This window comes from Amphiprion ocellaris, chromosome 15 (genome assembly GCF_022539595.1).
Source record: "Amphiprion ocellaris isolate individual 3 ecotype Okinawa chromosome 15, ASM2253959v1, whole genome shotgun sequence".
Taxonomy (NCBI): Eukaryota; Metazoa; Chordata; class Actinopteri; family Pomacentridae; genus Amphiprion; species Amphiprion ocellaris.
The window spans coordinates 16,516,003-16,543,963 of NC_072780.1; the positions used below are offsets into that span (position 1 = coordinate 16,516,003).

At 42.2% G+C, this 27,961-nt stretch overlaps 1 protein-coding gene across 6 annotated transcripts; it reads left to right on the forward strand.

Annotated features, from left to right (window-relative positions):
- Positions 1-27,961, forward strand: LOC111569849 (uncharacterized). Of its 6 annotated transcripts, none has more exons than XR_008604222.1 (7): positions 85-755; positions 845-925; positions 1,076-4,911; positions 5,001-5,077; positions 5,408-5,518; positions 26,680-26,796; positions 26,932-27,961. XR_008604222.1 is itself a non-coding variant. In XM_035949054.2 (3 exons), exons 1-3 carry the CDS (start codon positions 466-468, stop codon positions 1,131-1,133), a joined length of 405 nt encoding a protein of 134 aa, XP_035804947.2. In that variant the 5' UTR covers positions 1-465; the 3' UTR covers positions 1,134-1,458. The 6 variants fall into 6 exon arrangements, 2 of the variants coding, with proteins under 2 accessions (XP_035804947.2, XP_035804946.2); XR_008604221.1 differs by having other exon boundaries at positions 27,179-27,961; XR_002746235.3 differs by lacking the exons at positions 26,680-26,796; positions 26,932-27,961 and having other exon boundaries at positions 452-755; positions 1,076-1,186; positions 4,707-4,911; positions 5,408-12,458.

Genomic DNA, 27,961 nt, shown 5'->3' on the forward strand with positions numbered 1-27,961 from the left:
TTTCAAGAGGTTTTTTTGAATGAATGTCAAACTCAGTCTATATGTGAGTTGAGGGTTAACAGATTACTTGGACAGGTCTATACTGTCAACAGGACAGAGAGGAGGGAACTGAGATTACCCTTTGTAGGTTGAGTACAATGACTTCAGTAGATATTCTTTATGCTTTAATTAATTGAAAAGAAACGAAAGTTGATGGCACAATGTAATGACTATAGAATAATGACACCATCTTAGACTGGTTCCATATAAGCCTTGTTTTCATGATGCAGTTCTGCCTGCCATGAGATTCGTGGCCCAAAAATAACTGTAGAACTGTAGAAACTCCCGTTGCAAATGTAGCCAGGTGTAAAAAAAAAAACACACACACACAGTTATTTGAGTACAATCACAGAAGAGAGACTGTTTATTTTCTTTATCTTTATTTGTTTTGCATCGGTAAAGTATTAGATGTCCTATTGCATTTGAATGCACCGCTCCGCTCACATGGTCCCACGTCGGGTACCTAGCTCTCAGCAGCCAATCAGAGGCTACGCAGGCCACGCTCAGCCTGTCGGCTCAGAGGCGAAGTGCAGGCGCGCTGCTCTTCCGGTCCCTTCTGATCTCAGCCAGAGTAGCGAGGGCAACTGCATGCAAAGAGGAAGCGAAAACCAGGAGAAAACCGCGGAGTTTACCTGTGAAAAGGAAAAGAACAGTTGGAGCACTTACCCACTGGAGGTCCGGAGCCAAGTGACTGAACGAAGGAGAGGGTTACGTCGGTAAGACGAGTCAATTATCCGGCGGGGAAAAAAACCTTGTTGACGCTTACCGTCGTCATGTATGCTAATGCTAGCTCTGTGCCTAACAGGCTAACCGCTTGCCTTTCACCCAGAGAGCCGCGGCAAGGTCCGACATCGGCGTGTTCTGCCTTGATACACAGAGAGCAACGGTGAGAAATCTGCCTTTTCAGCTTGCACATGGTTCTGATATGGTTATGATTAATGATATGTTGAATGTTAATGGTTACTTACCCTGATATCCTTGATGATGCATCTGAGAAAAGACGGTGTTGAATGTAAATTGTGTGACCTGTCTACAGGTCAGGTTTTTTTGGAGGACTGAAGAGTCTGAGGTTCAGGACAAACTTCCTGCCGTAACAGATGGCGAGCCAACCACCCTGAAGAAAGATCAGCACCGAGAAGATATCCACGTACCCACTCATTCACACACACATTATACATTTATATTGCACTACAAAGACCTTTGGAATCAGGTGAACTTGCAATAATCCTACAACAGGAAAACCTGCAACAACTCCTATTTTACTTAAGGGCCCCAACGGACATTTTTTTTGTTTCAAGTGTGCACACTGGGTTTTTCTTATTGTCTTACTGTTTAGGTCATTATTTTATATTCTGTACAAATCAGACAAATTGTTTTATCCACTGTTAAAAATTATACGAGTGGCTACTTAACCATTAACCCTGCGATTGCCTCATTATTGTTGTTCAGTACAGTGGCTCCTCCCGAATTTAGTGTCTTCTGATTCTGGTCCAGGTATTATAAATAGTCCAAGTAATTATTACACTGTAATTCACTTTTATATCCCTGAAGTTGGTTACAGAAGTGGCGAGCCAGCCAGGAGCCATTTGATTTGAGCATCAGTATTGAAGTAATGACCAGTATGGATTTCATACAAAAGTCTGATGTCAAAATTCCAAACGCAGTTATTGTCAGTGGGATAACGCAGGTGGCTGAACAAGATCAACAAATGCTTGACTTTCTAAAACAGTGTGGTAAAATTGAGAGAATCCGTTTGGTTGATGATTCACAGTCCGAGTTCTTTCAAAACCTGATCGTTGAATATTCTAACGGTTCAGTCTTAGAAGGTTTAGAACCTCACTTACCGTACACATGCACAGCACAAGGTGACTCTACTGTTGTCTATGAAGTTAAGACACTCAGTAGCATGTACGCTACCAAGGTTGGAAGTAATGTTACTAAGACATACTTAGCTGAACTCAAGCAACTAGCTAAGATGAGCGGCAAAGACTATGGTGAGGTGTTGAAAGAAATGATGTCTCAGATTGGGGAAGATGTTGAAGCCATGCAGCACACAACTGGAAAATACAAAAGGGGCTAGCAGCAAGGGATCTGCAGCTAAGCCACAGAGCAGGATGTCAAAGCCAAATGATACAGACATGCAAAGACAAATTAAAAAGAAACAGACATACAAACCCAAGCCCTGGTACTGTTTAAACTGCGGTGAAGACTGGCACATCGCCCACTGCTGCCCCGTCCCTGCAAACCCCAACTTAGTGGTTCTCAGTTCTCGACCTAAAGTCAGGGTACTGCCAGATCCAGGCTGAAGAGGCAGACAAACCAAAGACAGCCTTCATGTGTCCACTCAGATTCTGGGAGTTCAATAGAATGCCTCATGGTGTGATGAATGCCCCCAGTACTTTCCAAAGAGTAATGGAACGGTGCATGGGGGATATGCATTTGAAAGATGCGTTGGTCTTCCTTGATGATGTGATCGTATTCTCCAGAACCCTTGAGGAGCACGAAGAACTCGGGCACAACCTGAAAGAGCAGCCCCCTTAGTGAACATTAGGACTACTCGACCTCTTGAGGTCCTCTGTATGGACTACCTGTCCCTGGAGGCTGACAAAAGCAAAACCAAGGATATACTGGTGATCACAGATCACTTCACTAAATTTGCGGTTGCTATCCCAACACCCAATCAAAAGGCCCGCAAAGTGTCTGTGGGAGAACTTTATGGTACACTATGGTATCCCAGAGAAGTTACATAGTGATCAGGGTCCAGATTTCGAGTCCCGCACAGTCAAGGAACTCTGTCAGGTAGCTGGTATCCACAAGGTTCGGACAACCCCATACCACCCTAGGGGCAACCCTGTGGAACCATTTAATCGTACCCTGCTTGATATGTTGGGCACTCTTCAAAGTCAAGATAAGTCCTGTTGGCGTGATCATGTGAGACCCCTGGTTCATGCCTATAATTGCACCAGGAACGAGGTGACTGGCTTCACTCCGTATGAACTGATGTTTGGGTGCCAACCTCGCTTGCCAGTTGACCTTGCTTTCAAGTTGCCAGTACAAGAGAGTCAACATTCATCTCACTCTGAGTATGTGCAAAACCCAAGGTCATGTCTCAAGGAGAGCTACAAGATAGCTATGGAAAAAGCTGCAAAGATAGCTCACAAGAACAAAACGAGATATGACAGGCATGTCATTGCCTCAGACCTGGAACGTGGAGACCAAGTATTGGTCAGGAATGTTCGCATCCGGGGAAAACATAAGATCTCAGACAAATGGGAACTTACTGTCCATGTGGTGGTGAGAAGAGCAGGCACTCTCCTGTATACACTGTTAAACCTGAAAATGAGGATGGTCCCCTAAGGACACTACACAGGGACCTGTTGCTTCAGTGCGGTTACCTATCTGTGGAGGAAAACCGTGAGCCGGTGCAAAAGCCAGTACCACGCAGGCCAGGAACCCGTGCGAACCTTGTGGTAGAGGAAGAGCATTCCTCAGATGAAGAAGATGATGCACTCGTTCCTGTTTGGTTAAGTTCCCCTGGCCCCATGGTCAGTGAGATTCCTATGCACCTGGATCTGCCCATGACCCATGTCCAAGGTGCTCAGCATGTTGAACTTCCAGGCCCTTGTCCTGTTGAGAGTTCTGTAAATGCTCAAAATGATGACAACCCACCAGATGTTGACAAGTCACCTGATCTTGATAATCCACCCGATCTTGACACCCAATCCGATTTTGACAACTTAACTAATAGTACTCCTTTGATGTTCGTCAAGTCTAACTCTCATCAGAGTGATACTGAGTACTTACCCGTCGATAGAAACACACCAACCGAACAAGTAGATGAAACCACCTTGATCCAAAATCAGTCACCCGAGGATGATTATCCAGACATCCGAGGAGAGCAGCTCTCAGTTCCCTCAGTTATGTCTGACAAAGATGAGGAGAATGATGTTCTTAAAGGAGCAGAACCTGAGGAAAGAAAGGAGGAAATAGGTGAAATGGAAGGGAAGGATGGAACAGTCCCAATGGATGTAGAGGAGAACACAGATATAAATGATTCTGTCTGGAGATCTGGGAGAAACCGTCAACCACCACGACAGCTGGATTATACAGAGCTAGGAAATCCTTTGATCACAGCAGTGAAATCATTCTTTCAAGGACTGTCCACAGCTTGGGCAGAAGTCATAAGAGAAGAACCTGTTCAACCACTTACCTTGTCACTTGAATAATTGTCCTTTAACGGTCTACTATGCACAGTGACGTGCATAGGTTCAGGAGGGGAGGGTGTAGCCAGGTGTAAAAAAAAAAAAAAAAAAAAAAGTTATTTGAGTACAATCACAGAAGAGAGACTGTTTATTTTCTTTATCTTTATTTGTTTTGCATCGGTAAAGTGTTAGATGTCCTATTGCATTTGAATGCACCGCTCAGGTCACATGGGTACCTAGCTCTCATCAGCCAATCAGAGGCTACGCAGGCCACGCTCAGCCTGTCGGCTCAGAGGCGAAGTGCAGGCGTGCTGCTCTTCCGGTCCCTTCTGATCTCAGCTGGAGAAGCGAGAGCAACTGCATTTTTATTTTATTTCTTTTAAACTTATCTTACCTTATTTATTATATGTCATTTATTTATGATGTATTTTTTAATATCATGTGTTCTGTTTTATTGTGTTGCAGTGCAGCTCGATGTCTTGCCTTGTCTAAGACAAATTTCTCCCATGGGAGACAAATAAAGTGAACTTTGAACTTTGAACATGCTAAGAGGAAGAAAAAACCAGGAGAAAACCGCAGAGTTTACTTGTGAAAAGGAAAAGAACAGTTGGAGCACTTACCCACTGGAGGTCCGGAGCCAAGTGACTGAACGAAGGAGAGGGTTATGTCGGTAAGACGAGTCAATTATCCGGCGGAGGAAAAAACCTTGTTGACGCTTACCGTTGTTATGTATGCTAATGCTAGCTCTGTGCCTAACAGGCTAACCACTTGCCTTTCACCCAGAGAGCCGCGGCAAGGTCCGACATCGGCGTGTTCCGCCTTGATACACAGCAACGGTGAGAAATGTGCCTTTTCAGCTTGCACATGGTTCTGATATGGTTATGATTAATGATATGTTGAATGTTAATGGTTACTTACCATAAGTATTATTGAAACACTGTTCATATGAACAGGTAAATGTGTGAGCACTTTCATGTTTAGTCTTCATAAATGATACACTTAAGACTGAATGTTGTACAACTGAGACAGAGATTTAAGATTTGAATAGAGATGAAGATTCATGTCAGAATTAGGTGTAATGGTGTGCATCTTTTGACATTTGATATCCCTGATAATGCATCTGAGAAAAGACGGTGTTGAATGTAAATTGTGTGACCTGTCTACAGGTCAGGTTTTTTTGGAGGACTGAAGAGTCTGAGGTTCAGGACAAACTTCCTGCTGTAACAGATGGCGAACCAACCACCCTGAAGAAAGATCAGCACCGAGAAGATATCCACGTACCCACTCATTCACACACACATTATACATTTATATTGCACTACAAAGACCTTTGGAATCAGGTGAACTTGCAATAATCCTACAACAGGAAAACCTGCAACAACTCCTATTTTACTTAAGGGCCCCAACGGACATTTTTTTTGTTTCAAGTGTGCACACTGGGTTTTTCTTATTGTCTTACTGTTTAGGTCATTATTTTATATTCTGTACAAATCAGACAAATTGTTTTATCCACTGTTAAAAATTATACGAGTGGCTACTTAACCATTACCCCTGCGACTGCCTCATTATTGTTGCTCAGTACAGTGGCTCCTCCCGAATTTAGTGTCTTCTGATTCTGGTCCAGGTATTATAAATAGTCCAAGTAATTATTACACTGTAATTCACTTTTATATCCCTGAAGTTGGTTACAGAAACAAAAAAGACCCCTGTAGCCAGAAGAGGCAAAGATAGAGAAAAAGGAGAGTGATAGAAACCTCAGACAAACATCCACTCGATGCAGAGAGCTCCAGGACTTGAAATGGTTAAATACTGACATTTAGTTGGCATTATTTCAAATTGATCAGCACATTACAAACCTGCCTACTTATTAATAAAACTGGGTGCTATACTCTGAGTTTAGCGTTGTTTGAGATTGAGATTTGTAGTTCTATTCTGATTAGTATTGTCTTAGTTGGTAGCCATGCTGCTAGTGCTACTGCTAACAGCCAGAAGATAAATCATGAGCTTCTTCTCTCTCTTTTATATACCATATATAAACAAGAAAAGCACTCAGAGAGCGCAGCACTCTGCCAAGGCTGCTCAGTCGTTGTATGATTTCGGACAGATAAGTCCTGATAAGTCTGCAGTGGTTGATTTGTAGTAGGATCGCAATCATGTGATCGTCAGCAGGCCGCTGACATAACGTTCACTTGTCATAGTTGCAGTGCCGCTATGTCACGATACAGAAATCTTTAACAGATCAGTGGATCCAGACTATAAGCTGCATCACTGCCAAAATGTAATCAGGTGGTCCTTGTGTCATTTCTGACTTTCCCTGAAAATTTAATCCAAATCCATTAGTCCGTTTTTGAGTAATGTTGCGCACAGACAAACGGACAAATGTACGCCCATCGTCACATATGTCCACATTTACTCTGTTGCGTTCCTTGTTGAAGTGAATATGGACATATCCTCAGGGTCTGGAAAGCAAAGTAAAACTTACATTTTTTCTAACGACCAGAACAGTTTCAAATCTCCTTCAATACAGCAGGTGTTTATTTTGTAAATTATAGTCACATTTTGAGTAAAATAGAAGATAAAGCAGGGTAGAGCTACCTTGTTACTGACAGGTTGCTATTTTCCTCAAGTTCTCAGTCAGATTCTCTCCTCACCTGTTATGTCTTGTTTCAACAGACCAAGCTGGTGACAGCCAATTTCCAAACTCAAGGCTTCAAAGCAGCAGTCTACAAACTAATAGATTATATCACAATCTATATTAGAATCATGTCCTGTGTTGTTGGTAGTTGTGAAGCTCTGAGGAACAGTGACTTGGTCTCTGCAACTATGGTGTATGACTTCCACCATGTGGAAATTGAAGGTGGGGTAAAGTTGAAAAATTGTTGCCATTTTAAGAAGAGAGCTTTGGTGAGTTTCACGGATATGGACAAAACAAAGACACAATGATATACACACCCTGACAGATGTTACTGGAGCAGAGGTTCATTCTATTGTGACGTCTATACAGTTTGTGACCACCTTACAGATGAATCTCAAATATATGTTCTTTTATCTGGGGTTCAATGTACACAAAATATTGACAAAAACTATTTGGTTGCTGACTTTCTTTGAACTCTGTTTGGTGCTGGGCAGGTAATATACAGTTCTGTGTTTTTGTCAGTATGGATGACCATGTTCATGTTAAACAGAGTCATTTAATCTTGTTTTATTGTGCTTCCTACATTTTTTGTCTTTTTCAGTCTCTCTTTGACAGCATCATAGTGCAGTATCGTACCAATAGTCTGGTATCTGCCACGCCTACTGACGTGTAACCGTCAGAGGTCTTTGGTTTATGTGGAATAGTGTTTATTAAAGAAAGCAAATTAAAAAAAAAAACCACAGAATATCATTTGAAATAAATTCACATCCCCTGTCTCTAAAATGAAGTGAACCATAATGTACTTTTGAGCAATGTGTTAATGTAGATTGAAGTCTTTTAGAAATTTCCATTATCACAAATGTGTCAGTAAGGTTTTGCTGGTTTTACTTCGGGTCTCTTCTGTAGTATGTTTAGTTTGTTTATCCTTCATCATGCAGCCTTGAAGCCTTTTCTCTTAGCGCCTGTGGACTGTGAGACCTTTAGCGGCTTGGCTGTGCTACAGCATTTTGTGTAATGCATCGCAGTTTTCCTTTTTTTTTTCCCTCATGCAAATGCTTTGTGAGTTTAGGACTGGAAAGGCAGTTGAAATGTAAAATCCTCCTGTGCCCTTGGGTTGGTGCAGAAAACACAAAGGCAGGGGCTGCTGCCTTTGATGCTATTAGCATAATGTCTTTCTGATGCTAATGCTAAGTGCCTCAGACTGACCGCTGAAGCTTACACGGCCCACAGCCATGATGGGCTTACATGGCTGCTGATCGCTCTCTTCCTCGCCCTTCTTCCTAGTATTGTGACTGCTGCCTGCTTGTCTTGCCTCAGCTTAGTGACAGTCATTCACCTTCTCAACGAGGGTCAGGAGGCGGACCCCCTCTTCCTTCTGTCGCCCTGGTCACCATGGAAACACCCCTCCCATTCGCCATCACCCACCCCGCCTCTCTTCTCTCTGGACAATGGCCTTTGCTATGTGAATGCCGTATGGTAAATGTTAAAAGTGTGTTGTGTGTGCGTGTGTGTGTGTGCTGGGGTGTAATAGGCTCTGTCTCATCGCAGCTGATTTGTGTTGGTGATTCTACAGTACTCCAGGGCTCAGATATGAATTGTAAAACACATCACAGCAGGAGAAACACTCCTACGTACTGCTCTCTGAACATCTATTAACTCCACAAACACCCACGGAGACACACAAATACATGCACACTATCCTGGGCACACAGTGTGTGTCAAGTCAAAGAGCCCTGCTGTGGAGGTGATCAGGGCCTGATTGTGTTGCAAACAGTAATGAGACACACAACACAAAGGCTAGTGAGGTGCATGACTATTATACCTTCTGGACCCACTCAGGGGTGTCTGCCTGAATGCGTGTGCGTGTCGAGTAATGGGACGATAAGGACACTAAATGAAAACGATAAATTAGCCCAATGATGTCTGCTGCACGATGCAGCTCACACCCGTCAACAGCTCTGATTGAATTATTGCGTTTGAAAAAGGCACCACAGATGGAAAGTTAATAGATGGAAAACATCATTTTCATCCGTGCTTTACGGCCCAACTGCCCGTTTGTGTATTTTTCTCCTCTTCTCTCTCCATTTTTGGATTTGCTGTTTTCATCTGCAGCCAGGCTGATTTGCTGACAAGCAGTAAGAGTGGGAGTGAACAAGACAGAAAAAGAGACAGAGAGAAGAGACACAGAGAGGGGGGAGGAGAGAGAAAGAAAGTTGTTATAATTTCCCTCTGGTTTAATTATCTGAGCCTGCAGACAGCCCTACTCTTTCTCTCTTGTTGTTAAATGTTAGAGGTGAAAATGTGAGCCGTCTGTGTGTAACACATATGTGTGTGCATGTATGAGATATTCCTTTCCCTGTGTGGGCTAATGGCATACACAACAAAGCACCATGGACATCGACATTGCTGAGCAGGGAGTAGTTTTATCTCACTGTAATGTTTAAACCTTGCTCATTACACCCTGAAAAGAGGAAATCAATCATTTTCATCACCTGCTGACAGTCTGTGATTACACAAGTCAATGAGCCATCATATTCATAGTTGTGATTTACTGTACTCCTGCGTAATACTCCCTCTGATGTACCAGTATGATTAGAGCTTCTAAATTATTCTGCGTCTTCAAACAATGCATGCGAAGACAATCAGTGGAGATTCTCACATTTTTACAGCCTTTGTGATGTCAGTATTTGCCAGAGGCGGTTTTGGCCCGAGGCCGTGATTTTTTTGAGATGTGAAGGCAAGCTCTGGAGGGTCGGCAGGTCTCTTTGTTTGTCATAAACTGCGTGTCTCATAACTGATGGATATATTAAATACAAGAGCTGTTATCAAACAGAAGCAGACCCTTTTCTCCACAGCAGACATTTTGACTTCTTTGTAGCAAGAAACGACAGTTGTAGCTGATAACATTAGCAAGGGCTCAGTCGAGTTAAGTGTCCTAGTTAGGCAGCCTTAAAGGAATGTGGCCGGTATTAACCTTATTATTTACACCTGTGCTTTTCCTGCATTGACATCTAAAATGTTCGCCACAAAGATGATTGCTGTTGTTTTTGCATTACTGAAGCAGTTCTCATTTTCAGATTGAAATACTATATATTTTACTACACTACGGATATCTAACTTCTGCGATTGCTAGTTTATTTGCCATCGTCATGGTGACTTCTGTCTTGAAAAAATGGCATCTTATACAACTAAACTGCATGTTCCGTTCAGTGTGGAGAAAAGCATATTGTCTCTTGGATAATGTTTGTTGTGATGCATCAGAAATATGAAGTGCGATCATAAAGTTCAGAGTCCTGCCACTTCTGCAAGACTCGTTACAGCTTCCGGGAATCCTTTCACATAAACCCGTCAAACATCATCTGCAATGAGCACTGAATCTCCTCAACTGTGTGAAAACGACACATTTTGCACAAGAGGGAGAAGTTACTGAGAGTTAAATGCAGCAAGCTGGGTGGGTGGGGGGGCGGCAATTGTGTTGCCGTCGCCAAAACACCACAGCACTGTGACTGAGCGCAAAGCGAAGCTGTGCTGCAGTTAAGGTTTTTTGCAATAAACGCTCTCCCTCAGATGCCTCAAGACACTACATGAGAACTCTGCCTTGAAAGTTAAACCCTGGGGGATGAATTCACAGTGCACAACCATTTGAATGTGGTAGAAAATAACAAGCATGCTCCTGGTATGCTCCTGACCTGGACACTGCAGGTTTATCCTCTGTGAAAGCTGCTGTTTCTTCTCTTAATGGTAGCTACAGACCCACCTCTCATCACCAATGACGATTCTTGCCATGAAGCTTGGCTTATCTCGAGCTGATGACTGACACAGAATGTGATATACCCTCTCTGCTCCAGCTTGAGGTCCATATAGAAATCTCAGACACACAGGTCACGATGTTGATAGTGCGGTGTCTTACGGTCTCCTGATTTGTGTTGTCGCTCAAACATACCATTTGTTTTATTACTTTACTGCTTAAAGGTCAGTTCATGCTTTCTGCATCCACAAGGGCGCACATGGCATGAGATTTTATCATGAGGCTGCGTGGACTGACCGCATGATTCTCAAAATTTGTGACTGCACAGATTGTCCGCACTGCAAGGGTGCTGACAGCATGTGGCAGGGAAACAAGCGGTGCGTAAAGCAAAAGTTGCAGTTTAAGTAGTCACTGCTTGACTTTGGAGGTGCTTTGATTTTTATACATTCTTTTTCACGATGGAGCCCAAACAAACTAGGATGTCCTAAATTCTCCAGAAATACCGTGCTATGTTCAAAACATGGAATAATAACATTGACATACATAGTATGAATAGAGGCCGCTTATTTGTCTGTGCACACACATATGGAAAGCATTATTTGGCCCTTTTCAAATGTGCCACAGAGTCAATTTGAACAACAGACCTAATGGAATAATTTTGGTGCCTAAACCTAACCAAATAGCAAACAAAAAGAAAAGTGAACATCAAGTGAGAACAATACTACAGTCAAAAAATAATGGGACCACATGGGACAAATGCACCCAGCCCCTAAGGTGGACTTTGAGGCTCTTTGAACCCTATAACACAGCCTGTTCAAGGCGGAACATTTGCAACTCTGTTTTAATGTACAAAGATTGAATGGGGGGACATTGTTGTTGCACCTTTAGGATAAAAGTGGTGGTTGTCACAGAGCCAAGTCTACATCTCTGTGAAAGGGTGAACTGGTATGAAAGAAGTGCAATAGACACCAATGCTGTTGTGTTACACATCATACCTCTGATTATGGCTACGTCACCGTGCTACATGAACCACACACTGAGGTTGCTTGACGCCGATTTGCTTGGATCAGTTTAAATGAGAAAAAGCAATCTTTTGAGACATAACTATGAACCATCTTCTTAGCAGCATTATACTGCGATCTCTGTGTTTAAAAGGCTTTTGACAGTGTTTCAGTTTCGTACTTGCTCTTACTACTGGAAACAAATGCATTTCTTTCAAAATGTGAATCCAAATTCTGTTTAGATGTATAATAATGTATTTTTTTTTGCAGACAGGTTTTCAAGGTTTAGCTGTTTTTATCAGTTCATTGTGACACGTGCAGCATACATTGCAGGAAACAGCACCCACCACTGATGTTTGTGAAGAGTAAATACGAAAAGCTTTCATAAACCATGTTGAAGCTCGACTGTAGTGTAACAATCTGTGAGAAAAAAATAGATTACATTTCAAGGAAAATGTTGAAAACCATTTTATGATGGCTTTGTGAGATTAATAGGCGGCGTCCCAAGTGGTCGAGTGAAATGTTAATTTGTTTCTTGAATAATTTCCCATATCGTCAGCTGCTACACATAACCTCTATTGTCCTCAGGGTGTTTCCTTCATCCCTATGGACACACACACACACACACACACACACACACACACACACACACACACACACACACACACACACACACACACACACACACACACACACACACACACACACACACACGCCAGGCTCCATAAAACTCACAGCCACGCCCTGCCTTTGTTTTGCCATTTGGCTTCAACTTCTGTCTTCTGATGTGAACCCTGCAGAGGTCATCACATAAATGCCAAGCTGGTATCTCCCCTCCCCTACACACACACACACACACACACACACACACACACACACACCCACGCACACACACACATTCCCCAACAAACATGCAGCACACACACCAGCACATGCAAGGTGACCTGGCCTGATGCACATCTCACAAACTTCCTCCCACGCAGATCTGACTGTGGGCCGGGTCCATACATGAAGAGGGGTGCAGGGCAGCAGGAGAGAGGAAGGAAGAAGACTAGAGGAGATGTATGCAAAACTAGCTGATGCTAAAAATCCAGTGGAAAGTGCACTAAGATCACAATTAGCGCTCACTTTGTCTAACTTTTAGCTCTTTTAAAGATTTTTCAAAGAGCACAGAAGTTTAGCAACAAGTCAAAAATAGATAAAAGTGAAACCCTGATTCAAAAAAAATATCTTCCCATTAGTTCTCGGTTAAACCCAAGAAGTGAGCTCTTCTGCCTGAGGAGTTCACGTAACGATTCGTGGTACTTTTGTTATACCATCCTTGGTTTTTAATGCTTTCTCTATTGATTTAATCAGTTAGAGCTATTATGAAAGCACTTTGTAGCATAAAAAGCGTTGTGTTATTATTTTGGATACACTCTGCAATGATGTAGGGCTGACAGGCTGAAGATTATAATCACTGGAGAGTCTGTGTTAAAATGGAATGAAGCATTCTGGGAATTCTTAGGGATGCAGGGTGCTTTGGTCCTGGGGGGTGGGTGCTGGATACAAAAAACATATAATGGGGCATATGTGTGTAATGGCAGGGGTCATGCCTGTGTGTAGGGAGGGAGGTGGTTAGGAACAAAATGAGGTTGCCACCAGTATAATGAGGGCAGAAGTGTGTGTGTGTGTGTGCTTTAGTGTGACTGGTCACTGTGTAAAGGCCCACATATAGGCTATATTGTTTTTGGCTCGTGCTGAAGTCCCTGTGGCAGCAGATGTGGTGTTACACAGCAACAACTAAGCTCATTAATCAATGTCTAGGGTGTGTGTGTGTGTGTGTGTGTGTGTGTGTGTGTGTGTGTGTGTGTGTGTGTGTGTGTGTGTGTGTGTGTGTGTGTGTGTGTGTGTGTGTGTGTGTGTTCTGCCAGGTTGTTTTGCATGTATGCACTTTTTCCTGTCTGCCTCCTCAGTGTGTGTCTATGTGTGCGTAGGCTGTGTTTTGTGTGTGTGCATATTTGCAAGCGCAGCCACTTGGGCGAACAGTTTGATCCCACAGCGGGCAAAAGAATGTAAGTGTGAAGCATTGTGTGAACTCCCTGGAGTGTTTGCGTGTGTCTTGGGATGGGGTGGGGTCTTCACAGGAGAATTCAAAGCCTAGCCGGAGGCTGTGGCACTGACATCATAAAGCAGCAGCAGCAACTATCACTACTTTCTTATTCTGCCCACACACACACACAAATTACAGAAACATTCGCATCTCTGCTTGATGCACCATTCGTCTCCAAAGATTCACACACACAAACACACACATCTGGGTGGAGGTGTTGCAGAGAGAGACCTGAGGTAATCTGATCAACACAATCCACTTTGTCCTTCCTCTGGATCCTTCATACAATTACGTGAGCCATTTGATCAGGTCAGGGAGAGTGTGTTGCCTACACACCCACACACACACGTTACACACACCCACTAGTGGATGACTCAAGCCCACACGGCCAGGACTCACCTGCTGCCTACACTTACCTTATTCAAAAGCAGTGAATGGACAAAGCAAGCGTAATCACTCCTCCCCTCCCTGTCTCCCACTCTCTCTTTCTGCCTCTTTCTGTCCTTCATCAGAGGTGGGAGAATCACGGTAACGCTTCACCCCGACTTCCTTTATGGCTTTTCGTTTTTGCAGATTCCACGCAAGAAAAAACAAGATATGCATCGAATAATAATATTCCCTCTTTAGATGGAAAATTCAAGTACAAGTAATGATGAAATTGCCCTTGCTGGAAAAATTATAGCATTGGTTGTTTGCTCGAGCAGCTTAGCATTACTCACTTCACAGTTTTCTAGCACAAGTTATTGAGTTCATGCTAACAATGGCAATAGACAGCACTGGTTGTGGGTTTGTACAACATATGTTCAGTAGCTAAGACAGACTGGTTCACATCCTGTGGCTTTTCTCATTAATGAAGGTGATTCATGTACCAGCCTTAAAGATAACCAGAGTCTTTAAATAACCTTAGTCAACAAGTAGTTTTCAAAACGTAGCAACATGTGAAGAATACTAAAATTCCATTAACCTAATTGCACACACCTCATATCAGAATCATCCAGGGTCCTATTACCAGGTCGACGATTCATAAGCTTCCAAACTAATGAATTTGTTACTCCACCTGGGCTTCCTAGATTGTATTTCATTGTCTCAACTGCTCCTCAAAAGCATCTCCCAACAAATGCAGCCCCTCTAATCTTTGAAATACAAGGTTGGTTCCAGTATGAATGTCTACTCCACATTTCATTTCATTTCATTGACCTTAATTAGACAAGATTCTATACCTATGATGGTAATCTCTGCTGTCAACATATTTATCACCTCGTTGTTGTATACCTCAATCAAGTTGTATTTTCCATCCATGTCAGCTTATACAAAATGTTTAAAAATTGTACCGATTTTTCCTCATTTAAGTTCCTTAGGGACGTATACATGAAGTTAGTTGGACTGTAAAAAAAATCAGTGTCAACATGTGTAGTAAAAGTTCGATCAGGTCGTGCACTGCTGCCTTCAACAGACTGTATTGTGCTACGAGGTTGCAAAGCATAACTTCGGTCCTCACCACTTTTTTCAGGGCAGTGGATTTGGGATGCGCAAACATCGTCATCTGTGACTGATTCTCCTTCTGATGCATCTTTATCTGGTGCAATTTTTAAATGTTCCTTTGCTTAATCCACACAGAAGCTGCCACCTTGATGTCTCACACAGACTATGCAGGGCCCTTATTCTTTGTTTTTTTCTAGCACAATGAGGCAGTTGTATTTATTCATTTATTTTTATCGATTTTCTTACAAAGCATCACTATGTGGTACACTTGGTTGCCATTTAAAAACCTTGCGGATTTTCTGTGGATTTTTGCCGATTTGAGTCAAACTCACATGTTTGACCAATACAGCTGATTCAGACAAAACACAGAACTGTAACCATGACAACAGATAACGCTTCAAATGTAGACGTTGCTGCAAAGAAGTTACAGTTTCAAAAACACTGGTGTTTCTAAGGGCGGCACAATGGCTTGGTGGTTAGCACTGTTGTCTTGCAGCTAGAAGATCCTCGGTTTGTGTCCCGGCCTGGGCCTGGGATCTTTCTGTCTTTCTGCATGGAGTTTGCATGTTCTCCCTGTGCATGAGTTGGGTTTCTCTGGGTACTCCAGCTTCTTCCCACAGTCTAAAGACATGCTGAGATGAATTGGTGAGTCTAAATTGTCCGTAGGTGTGAATGTGAGTGTGATTGTTTGTCTGTCTGTGTAGATGATAGACTGGTGACGTGTCCAGGGTGCCCCTTCCTGTGCCCTAAATCAGCTGGGACAGACTCCAGCCCCCCTGTAACTATAATAAGGATTAAGCGGTGTATAGATAATGGATGGATGAGTAGTGTTTCTAAACAGTCAGCTAAGTTTGAAGGTTGACACCTAAGATTAGAGTTACCAATTCTGTATCCAACCAAATGTGAAATCATGTCAACTCCCCCTTCTGTTCCTGAGTTATGGTGTTGAATAGGGGCCAGAGAAGTATGTTTTCATTCTAATGTTGCAGTAAAGTTGATCTTTTGGATAAAAAATGTCATCATCTTATACTATTAGACATTTTGACCATATGATCATCCTTGAGTCCAGGTGAACATCTATGCCAAATTTGAAGGAACTCTACACGTGTCATGAAGACTTTTTAGTGCATCTGAAATGACTTTTTTTTTTTTTTTTTTTTTTTTTTACATGTTTCTACCAAATATCAAGACCTGAATAGCCGTGACACCCTTACATGGTGATCAGGTAACTGAAAAGGTCCATTTTTTGTAAAAGGTCACAACCTTGTTTTCATTTTTTTCTGATTTGACCTCTGCTGACATTAAATGTGGAAGATATGCTGAAATTAGTAAAGATACAACTCTCCTGCCCTAAAGGGTGCTACAAAACTGATAGTCAGTCAAACACACTATGAACATGGAAACATTGTCCTAGGATAACATTAAATCAGACAAAGTAGCGAAAATATCTATAGTATGCAGGTGGACCAAAGGTGTGATCTTGAAGTGGTCCTGACTGATCTGAGCAGAATAAATATTTCTATACTGCAATTTCTAATATAATCAAATAAAAATGTTTAAAGATACAATTTTATTCTTCAATCTGTAGGACTTACTATGCTTCCATTTGTTGACTATACTGGCTTTTCTAAATGCAGGAGAAGCATCTGCCCTGTCTGAGTTGTTTTTAGTTGCTCCATTGCCTGCAGGTTGATATAGGAATAGCCTCTTGGAAGGTACTGGAGTGCTTTTGGTAGGACACAACCAAGGAGAGATAAGTCTGGAATCATACCAAGCAGAAATGTAGCAGCTTAGGAAGGAAGCGCTGCTGGTGTCAGCATGCCACATAATAGTATCACTGGCGACATCCAGCAGACCCCAGTGCCAGTAAAGACCTAAATCCTGCTGCGAGTTACCTTCACGGCTGGTGTGCTTCGCCTTCCACACCTGCTGTTCACCAAACCCACACTAAACACTTTCACACTGCGGCTGAGGCCAGGATGAACTTGTGCCCAGAGCAAAACACAGAGTCTCTGCTCATCCCCTAGACTTTCAGTCAGTCAGTGTATCACCGCCTGGCTAAGCCTAAGCTGTCGAATTTAGACCTAGTTAACTTGTGTTCATGGGGCGAGCAGCTTAATGGCTTGTCCTGACTGGCAGACTGTTGGAAGCAATGCTGGCTGGGAGTTACATAATGCTACGTCATGGAGCTGGATGTGGCCTTTCTCTCCAGCTCACAGCTGGGACGCCAGTGTTCTTGGAACCACGACATTTTGAGATATAATTCTAATGATACGCCAGTGTTCAGCCTGTGAACAAGTTAATCTGGAATTAGCATTTGTGCTGTCCTCAAGGAACCTCTCTGAAACCTGAGCATAACCAGCAAAGGCAGGCTCATCAAATATTTAAGATTATTTCATGTAAGTTGGACTGTTTTCACCTTTCAAGCCCCAAACCAAACACTTTTCACAGAGAATGCACTCAGTCAGCCTTATAAATAAGTTATTGCCTGTGCAGGTTTTCAGATTGGAAATGGTTAAAAGGACATTAACTTTTCCTGCTCCCTGAATGTGTGGCCGTGACTGTGGAAGTGTCTCCTGGAGGCCGAGAGAAAGCGATGACTGTGAATTAGCAAAGCAGCAGAGAGAAGCAGCAACACCTGCTCACAGTCATGATGCATGCCCAAAACAATCCTTTCAGACAAGGCTGAAAGCAGGCCTCGATGCTGCCTCCCATGCCTGCTGCACACCCGTCTCCACGATGCATTAAAATCAGAGAATATGTGAGTGTGTGTGTCTGTGCTGCATCTGTAGTCACGCTTGTGTGACTGCCAGCTCTACCTGCGCGACGAAATTACAGGGGAGGAAATTTATAATTGCCTTGTTGCTTGGGCTCCAGTCTCTCAGTAGGCAGAGGTGGATGGATGTGGGGGTGGAGAGGAGGGTGTTATTTTAAAGTGCACAGTCGTGAACTGGCCAAATTTAGATTGGCAGCCAACTGCTGACTTTCCTACAACGTCAGCGCTTTGTCTGCTCGGAGCCGACACGTGCAGAAAAAATGAAGAGTGGCGAGGAATGAGGTGAAGGAAGGAAAGTCCATGCGGGTAAAAGCAGGTTTTAAAAAGAAACCGAATCCAATTTGTCCCATCAAACATCTAATATTCCCACTATATCTTTGTATTCTGAAGAAAATTAAACCACTCCACTGATTTTGCACATGAAGGTAACTTCATTGGTTCAAGGGGAAATACTCTTTGAAAACAGTTGTATAACACCTGAAAAATATTCCCAATGAGGTCATAAAAAGTTAGCTGGTGTCGCCCTCATTTACAACAAATCTATTACAGAAAACCAGCTTTACAAACTGGGTGGCATGGAGTTCAAAGGCTTAAACAACTGACAGGCTAAATCAAAATGAGGAAAACTCACCCAGGGAAAAGCTAAAGTCACGCTAACATGCTCACAAGTCTGGAATTAAGATTTGTACTGTCCTTAAGGCTCCTCTTTAGGTGCCTGTTGGTAGCATGATGGGAAATGTATCATTTTGGACTTAAATCAACACTATTGACTGCGCTAATACATAGAAGCTGGATGTAGCCTCCAGGTCTGACAAGTGAGGCCAGAGTGGAAGTAACTGTGCTCTTTGTAACAGTCTGCAGGTGATTCCTTTGCTTGCTAGAAGAATATACACTTATACAAGTCTATTAACAATTTTCTACAGCAGGCTTGAAGGGTGTTTTATTGTGGCCCAAACCTTTGTGCACGTTCCAAATGCAATAACCGCCTCCATGGAACTGATTTAAGGCTGTTTTCGGGGAGAAAAAAGTACCTACTCTTGGGTAGCTACATCTAAAAAAATTTCTTTAAAGCGCTCAATGCAGATTTGTTAAATTTGGAGAGGACAACGACAGCATTTTTTCTGCCTTCTTGATTTCCTCATTGTGTAGCAGTATTGTCATATATAAGATAGGATAAAATCAGATCTACTTTATTCATCCCGTAGGAAATTATTTGCCAAACATTGCCAAACATCGCCATCAACAACAGAAAATTTGTCACACAGGTAAACATAACGAACCTTTCAATATGCATCAAGTAAGCACTATTTGTTTTGATGCACTAATGGTTGAAGCTGCCTACACCACAGTGGAAACAAAGGCTACTTTTAACCTTGATTTATTACCTCAGTAAACATTTTCCTGATGAATTTATGGTCTCACTCAGTAATTTCATGTGTATTTATATATAGCATGGTATCAATTTAGAAAATGATGGTACCATTTAGAGTAAAATAAACAATAAAGCAAGGTATGTTTTAGTGTGGTGCCACTTTGGGATTGACAAGTTGCCACCATATAGGCATGTGTAGTGTCAGATTTTTCCTTTGTTTTGGCGAGGACCGAAATGCCAACTCAAGGCTCCAACATTCTAGTCTACTAATCAATTGGTGATGTCACGATGACTACGCCCACCTTTTTTTAGGGACCAGGATATCTCAACCTCTGCTGGTTTGATGTGAATATGAATTAAAGCATTCAGTGTTCTGCTAAAAAGATGCTAAACTAAGATAGAGAAAATGGGCAAACAACATTTATGCTAGCCTTGTCACTGTAGGCATGTTAGCACAACTTTAGCATTTAGCTCATATTCCCACTGTGTCTAATTAAGTGCGTCCTCAGAACTAATAGTGTATTTGGAAACTCTAAGTCTAGTTTTAATTTATCTACGTCTGAGTCCCTCAACTTTATGAAAGTCAATAACTCAGTCTCTGGAGTTAAGAGCTGAGTGAAGCCAGAAACTAGGAACTGATGTGCAATCAGCCAATGTAAAAATGTAAATTAAAAATACCAAAACAAATTAGATAAAAAAATGAAAGGCTGCTAATGTTACTTGCTATAAAATGCTGCAAGTGCAGGATCCTGGAGGCTCAAACAAAAATGTGTCTGAGCCCATTGTACATCAATCTAGTCATCCCTTTAATAATTTTCATGCAATATCTTTGAATTAAACTGCAGCTCAGATCATTTGTGAGTGTGCAGGGACTATGAGCTAATCCCCTCCCAAAGACCTAACAGCTTTGCATTTAATTTTTCAGCCCCTACGCCTTCATCTTTCTTCCCCTTAACCCACTTTCTCTCTCCTCATGCCTTCACACAATGAAAAGCCGGAGTGGTGTCATGGTAGGGATGTCTTCGGCTTTTCTTATCCCTGTCCATAAGCTTATTTAAGACAATTAATCTTCGCGGGTTTGTAGGTTTTAATGCTCCTGATAGAACACGGAGCATAAAGACCTTGAGTTAAATGCAGGTGATTTTCTAGGGATCTTCCTTTTGTTTTCTGTGTGCCTTATTCATATCTAGCACTCCGCCTTTTGTAATCCTTTCTCACATCACACATGCATTCACACCCTTTCACATGCACACAAAGGCACTGAAGGGCTCTGCATAAATATACTTTTTATACATATTTATCGCTCACAAAATAAAAACATTTTTATTCAAAGCCAGAATCCTTTATTAAAAGTGAGCCTGCTGCTGTGGTTATATCTTTGATCTGTTGGCCTCTGTTTCTCATCCAAACATCAAAATCCCCAAATAAAATATCAGAAGAGTCATCACTCTGCATCTCCTGTGAGGTGCTGAATGCAGCAACTGAAAAAAAGCTGTGACATGAGTGGGTTATTCACAGAAAATCCTAATAAAACAACACAATGACATGGCTGGACGTAGTCGCCTATGTAAAGACTCAGAAAAGGTTCTGCATCTTTATTTAGAGACAGAGGTCACCCGAATCTGTTTCTGAATGCCGTTCACCTGACAGGAATAGGATGGGATGAAGATGGATTAGATGGTGATGTCATGAATCCATGCTGCAGGAAAATGTCATTCCAAGTTGGATGTACACCACAGGTTCCTAGAATACTAAACCTAAAGTCGAACTACTCTAGCTGGATGATGCTGTGTCTGGTTTGTAGAAAAGTAGGCTAATCTTTATTATTAAACAAAACCCTCTTTACCTCATTTTAGTCTCACTAGCAGTGCTGGCTGTGGCATTATGTGAGGGAGTTGTGCTAATTGTAACACACTGCACACCGGTGTTGTTGTTGTGAAAGTGAGATTTCTACTAAGACAGACATCTCTTCAGAGCCAGGGAGACATAATGAGCATGTACGTTTCTTTTTGCAGCAGCCTACCTCACATTCACAGCTGGTCTTGCTCACATTAGCAGCTCCGTAGTATTATCACAGGCATGTACTGTTCCAGAGAGCGGTGAAGGTTTGAGTGTTTTACACTAGGGTGTCTTAATCATAACTTTCAAAGGGGGGAAGGAACACATTTCACCTGGTCACAAGCCTCTTTATTTTACCTTCAGGCTACAGCTGATGTAACTTACCTTTCATATGCCATCCATATGTGTGCAGGATGATCAGAAAAATGTTTGAAATTCAGTTGTATGATGAATTTAAAAAGCATCCCAGGTCACTACTTACTGACAATGACCAGAGATGCATTTGTCCAAAATTCTAAGAAAGGGAAATATGATGTTTAAACCACATGGAGGAATCTGGAGCTGAGAGTCAGTTAGCCTAAGCAAATATGCCTCCTCTAGTAGGTTTCACAATCCCTTTTCAGACATGGGATACATACCATCACTGGCCCTAATCAATCTGTTAAAACGACAGCATTCTGTTGTTCAGACCTGGATTACTGCCATGTTCCTCACAGCTTCATTCACACATACCCACCACAGTGACGGAGAGAGTCACAGTACGCACACAGTATTTGTCATACATACAACATTGGATAGTACATCAAGTGACGCAGTGCACAGTAATACACTAATAAACAGAAGACTGACAACAAATTACTTAAATGCAGATAATAAAAAGTGTGTGACAGCTTACCTGTCTGAGGTGAAGACAAATTCCCACTGTGACCTGCTGTTAGATCCTGACTGATCCTGTCTCAAAGATCACATCTAATTATAGGAAAATGATGAAGTTATTTCTGTTGTTCCATGTGCATAAATTTGCCAACTCTTTCACTTGGAAGATGCTCATATGGATCCTTTCGCTGTTTGATGCTGCAGGTGTTTAATAATCTCAGAGGAAATACTCCAACAAACAGCTGAATGTTCATCACTTAGATGCTGTTAGATTAGTAGAGACAAGTCTTTATGTTAAGGTATGAGTAACCTTTGCTATATAACTATTGCTTTAGCTTAGCATGTATAAACTGGAAACCGATGGGGACAATTTTTCTAGTTTCTTCTTAATGTAACACAAACGTTCATATTAACATTTTCTATCTTGTTAGTTTAAATCACTACAAAGACTGAAGTGCAAAAATGACACGTGCCAGTACGTCCTCTTCTCAGTCTTTATGGTAAGCTAAAGTAACCATTTATGAGGGGTAGCTTCACATTTAGTGCAAAGATGCAGTGAGGGGCTGGTAACCATCTTCATCTAGGTCTTGGCAAGAAGGCGTATAAGCCTGTTTTTAAAAATGTTGAACCATTCCTTTCATGTTGCGAGCAAAACTGCATACAGTAGATAAAATTCAGATCCGGACGGGAGAAAAATAAGATGGTTTGAATGCCACAAAAACAGAAATCTAGAACAAACGGACCACATACAGACATCTGGTTGCATCTGATGTGACAACATTAAAGCGAGGCATGTGAGGGCGCACACCATCACTGCAGCCTCTGCTGAGTGAACCTCGGACTCCCTCTGCGCTTTTGAACTCAGCCACCTAAAAAATAATGGACCACCTGCTGTCTTTCTCTTTAGAGGCCAGTTATTGAACTCATTGAGTTTGTGGATCATTTCACTGTGTGTTTGTGTGAATGCCTAAATCTCATTTCCAACGAGCCTTTTTTGAAAAAATTGTGAAAAAGCACCACTGGGGTTTTGCTCTACAATGGAGGTTAACAGAGTTAGGCCTCACAGATGCTGCTGAGCTAGACAGGAAGCATCATAATTACACTACAATGCTCGAATAGATAAATCCAAACACACATGCACAAACTCTTCCGGTTGTGATAACCGTACTTGCACTCAGAGAAGCTTTCAGTTGGCTATAATGGTTGCATGATTAATTTGTGTGTGTGTGTGAATGTTAATATGGGTGCCATATCACCTTTGCCAGTGTGTTTGTGGAATCATTTGCATGCTGACTGATAGGCTTGTGTGCACATGCCTGCTATATGTGTTAATTAATCCATGTTCGGCAGTCACACTCCATCTGCAGAGTGGGCCTATATATGCACACATGTATGCACCCTTCCCTATAAATTCCACCTAATGAGCATGTGCGTACATATGTGTGATGATGCATATGTGTGTGTGTGTGTGTGTGTGTGTGTGTGTGTGTGTGTGTTAGAGAGAGGCACAGATTGAGCGCGGTGAAGTCAGAGCGCGTGGAGCGATATACAGATGACGCAGAAAGAGTTCATAATGTGAGTGTCATCTGGCCTTCTGCTCTGTTTGAATGTCACAGTGTGAGGTCAGTCTGACCACGTACACACACTCACACACTTACACACACCCGGTGTTGTGGTCGCTCACAGTAGTACAGCTCCTTAAGCTTATGTAAGCACCTGTGTGCTACAGTCTGAACAGACAGGAATAGCCCTAATAAGGGGCTTAAACACGCACACACACACACACACGGACCTGAATGAGGCTAAGCTCCTTTTTCCCATGGGAGATTCATCAATGGAGTGTTTTTGGGACTTGAGACCTTGTTTTCTCTGAGTCATCCAAACAATGCTGTGTGACTATATTCCCCTAAACGGCAGCAGTAAAGCATTTAACAGGGTTAAAAGGGTTTGCCCTTACATAATAGAAAACACACAATTCAATCACATGTATAATTCTATAATGTATCTGCCTGTGACTAGTCAATGAAATGTTAAAGTGACCTGCCTCTGCTCTGGTACACTCCTGCCCAGGGCTGCTCTTATGTAACGGATTTTATGCAGCCGGATGAGTCGCTGGAGATTCTCCCCTTATTTGGCAAACGGTCAAGGATGACACAGCGACAACACCGTCACCATGTCATGTCATTGTGCGGCTATTTTAAGATTACATCCTCACTTGGATTCTCAAGAGGTGTGTGTCCGCTTTTCATAGCGACACTGCCTGTCCGTCTTCTCATCTGTTTATAGCTTGCTAATCTGTTTTTCTTTGCCGGCCCAGGAGAGTAGCAGGTTCAAAATTGAACCAGAGTTTAATAAAAGACGGCGTGTTGTTTGTGCACTTTAGGGTGCATGTGGTTTCGGTGGAGGATGTACACACAGAGGTTATCTATCATGCAGTGCTGTGTCCAGGTGGATTCACACAGTAATAGAAACACGAGGCCAGAGTTTTTTTTCATTGTAGCACATATAATCTGGCCTTTGCTTTTCATTGCTGAAAAGATACAATATGTTTCATGATGGTAAATCACCATGACTTCTTTTTGAGCACACCTCAGACACACAACTCACTGTGTGAAGGGAAATATGATTATTGTGCATGGAAATTGTGTTTTTGATACGCTTGTTGCTACTTGTAAATTGAATTAAAGCTGGGGTAGGCAGTATTGCTTTGGTATTACTGAGCAAAAATTGAATACTAACCTTTCAGCACATCATAATTACTCCGCCAAGGAACGGTGGAGTTATGTGACGATTGCTGTCTGTCTGTCTGTCTGTCTGTCTGTCTGTTAGCAACATTACTCGAAAGCAGATTCACAGATCTGAATGAAGTTTTCAGGGAAGGTCAGAAATGACACAAGGACCTAGTGATTAGATTTTGGCAGTGATGCGGTTTATAGTCTGGATCCACGAATTTGTTGAACATTTCTGTATCATTATGAGATAGCGGCCCGGCGTCACTGTAACTATGACAACAAGTGAACACTATGTCAGCTGCCTGCTGATGATCACATGGTTGCGATCCTACTACAAATCAGCCGTTGCGGACTTATCGGGACTTATCTGTCAGAAATGATACAAGGAACAATTGATTAAATTGTGTAGGTGTTTCTGAGGTGCATCAATTCTCGCCGCCCGCTACATATTTAGGTTATGTGATTCGGTATCTGTACATAACATATACATGCAGAACACATACCTGCGCTCAGCGCAAGGTCATTTTGCTTGTGGGTACGTTTATATTAAATGGCCACATTCTATAATGCCTTGATTTCTGCCGTGACTTTTTTCAAGATTTCATCATCGTTGTATAATTTTTCTGAAATGATACAATGATTGAACAGGCTTGGCAGAGTACTGCGCTTCTGAGTGCTTTTCTTGTTGATTAAGTGATCTGAGAAACATCTGCAGCCCCTCTTGGTTGCATTTTCAGGCATTAGAAAGTGTTACAAAGTTTTACAAAGAGCAGGTGAGGTAGTATAAATAGCAACAAAGTCTTGATTGAGATCAGGATGTGGTGGTGCTATGGATTAGACAGAGGATTTTCACTTCACAGGGTGGGGTTTGAAGTCCAGCTGAGGCCACAAATCAATAGTGACTTTTAGCTTGACTGTCTTTGAAGTGCAAGCTCATCTGTGGTAAGAGCTAAGAACAAAGAGGAGCTTTCCTTTTCTAGATTTCTGACCACTGCAGCTATAAGTGATGTGAAATATTTTTATTGCAGCATGTCCCCAGCTAGAGATACAGTATATCACATCTAACAGTTCCCAGGATCTCAGGAAAACAAAAGATCACATCTAAAGGTTGCCTGAATGACTTCATAGTTGGGGTTTTCAATTCTAATAATTGCTTGCTGCCATCACATTAATCATAAATAGAAAAAAAGCAGCAAAAAAGACAAAAAATTCAGTTTTTCCTGTTTTTTGTAGCTGTATTACTACACATAGATGTAATTAAAGCTTCAGTTGGCCAGAAAAAGCGACCAAATATCATATCAGGGTGTGACTGTGTTAAAAATATGCATAAAAAAATGCAACAGCCCTCCTTATGTCTTTTCACATTTACATTTCCCATTCTGTCCGGAAGATGAGAGGTAATTGCCTTTGTTTTTATGAGCAATCCTGAGTGTACAATAGTCCTGACATCCTGGCTGAGGTATGCAGAAAGAAAGGTTAAGACATTGAAGTTGGGGGCGGGGCTGCGTTGGGGTGGGGTGGGGGGGTGGAGGCAAACCTGCCGAATGTGAAACGCTATCAAATTACCATGCTTCACATGTCTGGAATTAGCATACATCAGATCAAACAGCCAGAGACTCCTCAGTGATTATGCATCCAGACGCATGTTCAGTTTCAACCCTATTTTACTCCCAATTATCATATCATTATCATAGCATTGCTCCTCGGCTGCTGTGCAGTCAATTTAGTCTACACTGCACTCAGGGGAGTGGTAGACATGGTTCAGGCAGACAGACTGCCTGGCCATCCATCCATCCATCCACTGATACAGACTTTGGTTTCAGTTCGAAAATACACTGAAAGACAGAAAGACTACCACTTATTCTGGTATCTGTGTTCCTTTCAGGATGCCATAAACTCTGAATCATCTTTTGTTTTCTCTGGTTTGACTGTGAGGATCCTCAATTGCCTCCCTGACGTAACTCGAAGTGCAAACACAAGTCATATGCACAGATCACTGCAGGTAAAGCATAGTTAATAGGCTGCTATCTCACATTTTCATTTAGAGATGATTCCCTCATTTGTAGCCATTCATTAAAGAAATTTGCTTTCTGAGTCCACAGTGTTTGGTAATGAGTTGATCTTTCATATCTTTTAGGGCGCTAATGCATTCACACAGACTATTTGATGTGCAGATAATCTCCCGGAAGCTCTGTGTCAAAACACCACAGCAATTTATGCCAATAAATGTGAAAACAAAACAACATCCAACAGAACATCTTACAGATAAAAACTTCCGTAAAGTTGTAGAGTTGTGTTTGAGTGGCCACAGAACCACATCTTGGAATCAAATGTCATTTCATTATTGCACATTAAGAGCACTAACAAAGCTTTGGTGGTGTTAGGAAGCGTTGAATGACTTCAGAATGAAACCGGCAGGACGACGTGCTCCAAACCATCCTTGACTGTCAAAAACCACTCAGTCCGTCAGAGGAAGGCCACGGCATCTGTACCTACTGTGATGCACAGCGTTAATAGAAGTGAACAAAGAGCGTCTGAAAATGCACCCTTGGAGGAGAAGAAAAGAATGGTTTAATAAAAGGACCGATGGGGGAGGAGATGACGGGCTGCCGTTCCTTAGAGACAGCGATTAACATTTGATTGGCTGTCATACAGTTAACTCTTGCCATGCTGCCAGCGTCCTTAGAGGAATTAATGTGTTCGATTGTTTAGGAATGAAGAGAAAACTGAGAAGGGCGGAGTAAGGAAGAAGAGTGAGAAATGGAGGGGGGAGGGAAGGAAGTGAGGAAGGAGTGAGGAGGAGAGCGTTAATTAGAAGAAAGAAGATTCTGGCAAATACCTGTCAGGTCTTTTAACTCTTCATAGGCCATATGGAGCCCTGCCATGCCCCAAACCATTCCTCATCCCTGATTACAGAAAATGATGCAAGACCTGTGTTGGGATGCTGCAGAGAGACGAGACAGACAGCGTAGGAGAAAGAGTCTGAGGCAACAAATAAATTGAAAGAGAAAGGACAGGAAAGGAGGGGACAGGGAACAGGGTGAGATGGAACGACTCAGCAGAGGGCAAGAGCAGTTATGTAACCCAGCAGGGACCCTTGGGGATCTGGTATTATTGTAGGTACAACTATATGATGTGATGCACTTCCAATAAAGTTGCAGCAGTAA